The sequence below is a fragment of the Oncorhynchus nerka genome, linkage group LG11, assembly GCF_034236695.1.
Source record: "Oncorhynchus nerka isolate Pitt River linkage group LG11, Oner_Uvic_2.0, whole genome shotgun sequence".
In the NCBI taxonomy this organism is placed as follows: Eukaryota; Metazoa; Chordata; class Actinopteri; order Salmoniformes; family Salmonidae; genus Oncorhynchus; species Oncorhynchus nerka.
Genome location: NC_088406.1, coordinates 68,640,604 through 68,647,923, shown reverse-complemented (window position 1 = coordinate 68,647,923; position 7,320 = coordinate 68,640,604). Strand labels below are relative to the sequence as shown.

Sequence of the window (7,320 nt, the reverse complement as noted above, 5' to 3'; positions counted from 1 at the left end):
CCTGTATATATCTCTATTAACCTGGTGACCTCATGTATATATCTCTATTAACCTGGTGACACCCTGTATATATCTTATTAACCTGGTGACACCCTGTATATATCTCTATTAACCTGGTGACCTCATGTATATATCTCTATTAACCTGGTGACCTCATGTATATATCTCTATTAACCTGGTGACACCCTGTATATATCTCTATTAACCTGGTGACACCCTGTATATATCTCTATTAACCTGGTGACCTCATGTATATATCTCTATTAACCTGGTGACACCCTGTATATATCTTATTAACCTGGTGACACCCTGTATATATCTCTATTAACCTGGTGACCTCATGTATATATCTCTATTAACCTGGTGACACCCTGTATATATCTCTATTAACCTGGTGACACCCTGTATATATCTCTATTAACCTGGTGACACCCTGTATATATCTCTATTAACCTGGTGACCTCATGTATATATCTCTATTAACCTGGTGACACCCTGTATATATCTCTATTAACCTGGTGACCTCATGTATATATCTCTATTAACCTGGTGACACCCTGTATATATCTCTATTAACCTGGTGACACCCTGTATATATCTCTATTAACCTGGTGACACCCTGTATATATCTCTATTAACCTGGTGACACCCTGTATATATCTCTATTAACCTGGTGACCTCATGTATATATCTCTATTAACCTGGTGACACCCTGTATATATCTCTATTAACCTGGTGACCTCATGTATATGCAATATTTTCCTCCAACAAAAAACATTCATATACAATATTGCAAAAACGTTTATATGGAACATCTATCTCATGAGACGATGTTGTCATGCATGTGTGAATGTGCTCACTGTATCATGCCTGTGTGTGTATTTATGCACATACACACGCTGTATACGCTTCCATCCATTTGTCCCTCTGTGTCCCATTGCAGCTTCGTGCCCCGTGCTGTGCAGTGGTAACGGCCAGTACTCCAGGGGTCGCTGCCTGTGCTTCAGTGGCTGGAAGGGGACCGAGTGTGACGTGCCCAGCAACCAGTGCATAGACATCCACTGTGGGGGACACGGCATCTGTATCATGGGCATCTGTGCCTGCAACACCAGATACAAGGGAGACAACTGTGAAGAAGGTAAGAGATCAGTCCATTCCATCGATTAATCAATCATCCAACCAACCAATCAATCAACTAAGTTGTATTTGTATCAACAGTTGTCACAAAGTGCTTTACACTAATCTAGCCTATCTGCATCTAGTGTAGAAATAGGATGGAAGCCCATAGATGGACAATAAAGTATTGTATCATACGTACAGAATATCTCATACACATCAACAGTGATTGGGAGATGGGAAAAAGGAAGGATTTCAGAAGTATTGGCTGCTGTCACTGAGTAGCCCCGCCAAGCGTAGATAGGCCAGATCAGAAGTATTGGCTGCTGTCATTCTGTAGAGCCGTGATGCTTAGACAGGGCAGGGCACATGATAGGCTAGATCATCTTAGCCAGATGTATTAAGCCATTAGCATGAGATCATAGATTCTCATTGTTTTTCCTGTTAGAGGGATCTTTTGATCTGCCCTGCCCTTTTCCCCTCTCCTCGGTGTGTGTTTGTGTATGTTCAGACACATCCTCTTCCCCTCTTCCTTCCTTGTCAGCCAGTCAGTGTGTGATTGCTCAGCATTCACCCTCATAATCTTTACCGCCAGCCAATAGTTCAGTATTACAGAAACAATTACTACTCTCTACTTCACAGAGAAAGGAATTACATCGCTGTCCCCATTGATGCGTGGCTTGAGACACACACACACACTCACTGACTCGCTCTCGCGCACACACATGCACCACACACACACACACACACACACACACACACACACACACACACACACACAGAATGGAGAATATTAGATTAGCTAAATTATCCTTGCATGTACCTGCTACGCTAGACTACAACACAACCCACCAGAAGGCTAGCTCTGTCTGTACATTAGATCCAATTATTGCACTTCCCTATGGGACAAAATCTCATCTTCACTGCTCAATAAAATGGATTTCTGCCAACCTCCTCCTACTGACACGCACCACAATCTGACGCTAATGCAATTAGTTTGCAGTGAATGTTATTGTGAGGTCTGTGACCCAGTCAGTAGTCAATGGACAGATTAAGACCCATCATCACTGAGACAGCAGAGGGAAGTAACTGCAGCTCAACAAGCATCAGCCCCAGGCAACTTTGCTGGGCATCAACAGACAAGTCAAATTGTATTTGGCACATGCGCAGTATACAACAGGTGAGGATCTGGGGACCCATGCCAAATCTTTTCAGTCTCCTGAGGGGGAAAAAGTGTTGTCGTGTCCTCTTCACAACTGCCTTGGTGTGCTTGGACCTTGATAGGATGTTGGTGATGTGGACACCGAGGAACTTGAAACTCTCGACCCGCTCCACTTCAGCCCCGTCGATGTTAATGGGGGCCTGCTCAGCCCTCCTTTTCCTGTAGTCCACGATCAGCCCTTTGTCTTGCTCACATTGAATGAGAGGTTGTTGTCCTGGCAACACACTGCCAGGTCTCTGACCTCCTCCCTATAGGTTGTTTCATCGTTCTCAGTGATCAGGCCTACCACTGTTGTGTCATCAGCAAACTTAATGATGATGTAGGAGTGCTTGGCCACGCAGTCGTGGATGAACAGGGAGTACAGGAGGGGACTAATCATGCACCCCTGAGGGGCCTTAGTGTTGAGGATCGGCGTGGCAGATGTGTTGTTGTTTACCCCTACCACCTGGGGGCGGCCCGTCAGGAAGTCCAGGATCCATTTGCGGAGTGAGGTGTTTAGTCCCAGGGTCCTTAGTTTAGTGATGAGTTTTGTGGGCACTATGGTGTTGAACGCTGAGCTGTAGACACTCACAAACACAGAGATAGTATACACACACACCGACACAAATACAATTCCACAGTTCCACAGTGAGTGTTTGTGTACTGTATGTTTACATTTGCTCTATGCAACAATCCAAAGTGACAGCAGTTGGTTGGGAATTGTGACAAATCAACCTCTCTCTCCTTCCCCTCCTCCCTCCAGTGGACTGCCTGGACCCTGGCTGTTCAGTCCATGGTGTGTGTATCCACGGGGAGTGCCACTGTAGCCCGGGCTGGGGGGGCACCAACTGTGAGATCCTCAAGACCATGTGCCCCGACCAGTGCTCCGGCCACGGCACCTACCAGAGCGAAAGCGGCACTTGCACCTGCGACACCAACTGGACCGGCCCCGACTGCTCCGTCGGTACGTTGTTGGTGTCAGCACGTTGTTTGAATGTTGGTAAAGGTTGTTAGTTGTTAGCATGCAAGCCTTCACGCAGAAGTACTACATTTTTGGTATGTTGTTAGCACATTAGCATGCTAGCCTCAAATTAACTCAGCCGTATTACATTTGGTACATTGTAAGCACATTAGCATGCTAGCCTTATTATCTCAACAGTACTACATTTGGTACGTTGTTAGCACATTAGCATGTTAGCCTCTCATTAACTCAGCAGTACTACATTTGGTACCTTTTTAGCACATTAGCATGCTAGCCTCTCGTTAACTTAGCAGTATTACATTTGGTACATTTGGTACATTGTTAGAACATTAGCATGCTAGCCTCTCATTAACTTAGCAGTATTACATTTGGTACATTGTTAGAACATTGTTAGAACATTGTTAGAACATTACCATTAACTTAGCAGTATTACATTTGGTACGCTGTTAGCACATTAGCATGCTAGCCTTATTAACTCAACAGTATTACATTTGGTACATTGTTAGAACATTAGCATGTTAACCTCTCATTAACTTAGCAGTATTACATTTGGTACATTGTTAGAACATTAGCATGCTAGCCTCTCGTTAACTCAGGAGTACGACATTTGTTAGCCACTACTCATTCACTACGTGGAGATGGATATCTAGTAGAGCTTCTCTCACAGTTGTGCCATGGCCTTCCCAGCTATATCCTTTCACTGTATCACTCTCTCTCTTTCATTCTTTATTTCTCTCTTTTCACTGCTGCTTTGTGGACTAATGCTGTTATGAAGGCCACGGTGTGATTTTTATATTAACTGGGCTTAGAGAAGAGAGAGCACATCGATCTGATCCATTTTTCATTTGAGAGAAAGCTGTGTTTATCTGGCTCTAACACACTGGCTCAGCCAGCAAAGAGAAGGAAGGCTGGAGGGAGAGCAAAGGCCGTGGGTTTGTTAATTACACTGAGTTTCAATTAAATAAGGCAGTACTGATAATTACTAGAAAACAGAGAGGGAGGGATGGAGAGAAAGAGAGACTGAGAGAAAGAGAGAGCGAATGGAGGTCGATTCCGCACCAGGACAGCCCGAAAATATTGATTGTTTGACATTTCTATCACTTGGTGTCATTATACTCCTTATAGTGGAGATTCTGATATGGTAAATATCAAAAATATAAATATTTATATCTCAAAAGTACCCTTTTTTATCTTGTTCATTTCAAGACGGATTGTTTGGAACAATATACTCCACAGGTATATCATGTTTCAGAGTGGGCAGAGTGATAAAAAAAAATAATGGAATAACAATGTTAAAAGCATGTCAAACATCCTTCCTCCCAATGAAATTTCTGTGTGAGAATTGCCTGAAAAAATTGGAGATAACCTAAATATTTTTGGGGCTGTCCGGGCGTGGAATCGCCCTGGAGAGAGAAAGAGTGAGATAATGACTTAGACATGGAATAAAGTAAAAACAGAGGAATAGGAGAGAGGAGAAGCATGGGTGTTAAGCAGAAACATATGTCCTCTTCTGTCTTTATTATTGTTTTGTCTGAGACAGTTTGGTCTGGACCGCCTGGGACCACGGTGACCTTCAGACAGATGTGACCAGAGCCTCAGTCTGGTCACCCCTCCAGCCCGCTCTCTCTCTCCCTCCCTCCCTCCTCCCTGCTTCACACAGCGCCCGCCACGTCTCGCACACACACACACCGCCCCGGTGACAAGGCGATGACAGTGACGAACAGCGCCACTTCCTGACACACAACACACTCTCTCACACACGCTCACACACAGCGGTAATGGCAGCTCGCCACAGGCAGCGGATGCCCACACTGAGCGAAGCCCCTCCAGGGGGCTGATGGAACTTTAGAGACCGAGAAAGACTGAGCGGTCGGGGGTCTGTTGGTCTTGTGGTCTTACCTGGAATGACTCAGAGATTAACAGCTCGATCTTCCAGCCACTGACTGATAGCTAGTCTAAGAGAACTCCGCTCAATCAATGTCTTCTATCTAGACACTGACTTCAATCGGAATTGCTTCTCTTAGCCACTGTCTGATAGCAATGGTCCTACGGTTGATTATTTGTCCCTGTCGGCAAAGAGTCCAAGAAGTGGCAACATTTGAGTTGCTGTTACTCCTATACCTGTGCTATAGCACTGTAGGTAGTCAACATTGTATGAGGATTTTCTTCCAGTATTAATACAGTGAACGGTCCTGTTCTGAACTCGATGACACAGGTCTCATCCGTTCTACTGGGTTGTGTTTCTACAGGACAGTATTTCAGTAAGAGGTAGTATACAGTAGTTAGCCAGGGTGGGTCTGTCTGAGTATAGTCTTCACCCTGCCAGACATCTGCTGCCTGCAACTCTGACTGTCTGTCTGTACGTACAGACCTGCCAAGACAGACACAAGACTGAGACTGTGGTTCAATTGGGAGAGCATGGCGCTTGCAACGCCAGGGTTGTGGGTTCGATTCCCCCGGGGGACCAGTATGAAAATGGGTGCACTCTCTTCTGTAAGTCGTCCTGTATAAGAGCGTCTACTAAATGACAAAAATGTGATGTTGAGTGTCTCTCTTATATTTTGTGCAAACAACAATTCATTCAAACACCGCTCCCCTCAGTTTATATTTAAAGGTCGTGTCAATAAAGGTGTTCCTGTCGCCTTCATGTAACTGCATCAAAAAGGCTCCGAATGGAAAACAAGTGTCACTTTCACTCAGAGCTAAAAGTGATTGGAGGAACTTGAATGCACACTCCTGGTTCAAATGGTCTAAACTCTGAAGAACAGAACAGAGACTAAAACAGTTTCATCTCAACTGACAACATTCCATCAGTCGGTAGTCTGTACCAAACAAGCCCAGATTGTTTGCAGGCGTCCATCTATGGACCCCACTACAGCAGGATTGATTTACCTGTGGTTGATTGATTTGGGTGTCATTCTGGTTCAGGCACAGTTGGAATCCTTGTGTCTGGCTGGATGGCTGGCAAACAGTGTCTACCCATACTCTACCCTTATCCTATTCTTACCCTGTCTGGGGTAAAGGTCAATATGTCTACTCTCATAGCCTGAACTGTCCATAGTCAATGATCACACTTCTGCCCTCCCTCCACCCCCACTCGCACGCACACACACACACACACACACACACACACACCCCATATCACGAACACGAACACCAACACCTCAGACCCACCACCGTGCCCCACCCAGGAACCTTCAAAACCTCCCAGATTCTTCATGCTACACCGTGTCAGCCACGGGGGACAGACGTGTCAGGATAGCAAAGTGTTATTTGAGAAATACCAGGCTGACAACCATATCCACCCGACCCCGACCCCACCAGCTGACCAGCCCAAAACACAATAGTGGAAGCATTGTGCCAACGGAGACCCTGCCTGGCTACAGTTGACAGAGAGATAGATGAAACCTTATGTCTGTTTTGCTTGTTTTGAATGAATGTGTTTCAACAACCACTTCTAGGTCTCAAAGCAGGTGACGTCACTTTGCTACTAGCACACCCAGCTAACTAGCTAGCGATTACACATCATTACACACTGACACTAACATTTCCTCCTTTGTGTGTGTGTGTGTGTGTGTGTGTGTGTGTGTGTGTGTGTGTGTGTGTGTACAGAGGTGTGTGTGGTGGACTGCGGCTCCCATGGCGTGTGTTTCGGGGGCAGCTGTCGTTGCGAGGATGGCTGGACGGGTACAGTCTGTGACCAGAAGGCCTGCCACCCCATGTGCACTAAGAACGGAGTCTGCAAGGAGGGCAAGTGTGAGTGCAACCAGGGCTGGACCGGAGAGCACTGCAACATCGGTAGGTCTACTGAAGAATACACACGCCTACAGTACACATGAATACATCATATGGGTCGACAATTAAAGACATCGTTACAAAGAAACACACACGTTTTCTCTCTCTCACACACACCAATCACACACACTCCTCTACCTCTGGAGCTGTCTGTCCATCCATGATTCCCCCAGCTCTCACACCTCGGAGGACTCCAACCTGCGGGTCTATATGGCTTTGAACAGCC

General features: G+C 45.6%; 1 protein-coding gene across 3 annotated transcripts in view; it reads left to right on the top strand.

Annotated features, from left to right (window-relative positions):
• Positions 1-7,320, top strand: part of LOC115137566 (teneurin-3-like) — a 383,150-nt gene that overhangs the window by 287,643 nt on the left and 88,187 nt on the right. For all 3 annotated transcript variants that reach the window (XM_065024893.1, XM_065024894.1, XM_065024895.1), the window contains 3 exons: positions 944-1,138; positions 3,081-3,281; positions 6,912-7,097. In XM_065024893.1, the coding sequence (XP_064880965.1) occupies positions 944-1,138; positions 3,081-3,281; positions 6,912-7,097 (582 nt within the window). The remainder of the gene's footprint in view (positions 1-943; positions 1,139-3,080; positions 3,282-6,911; positions 7,098-7,320) is intronic.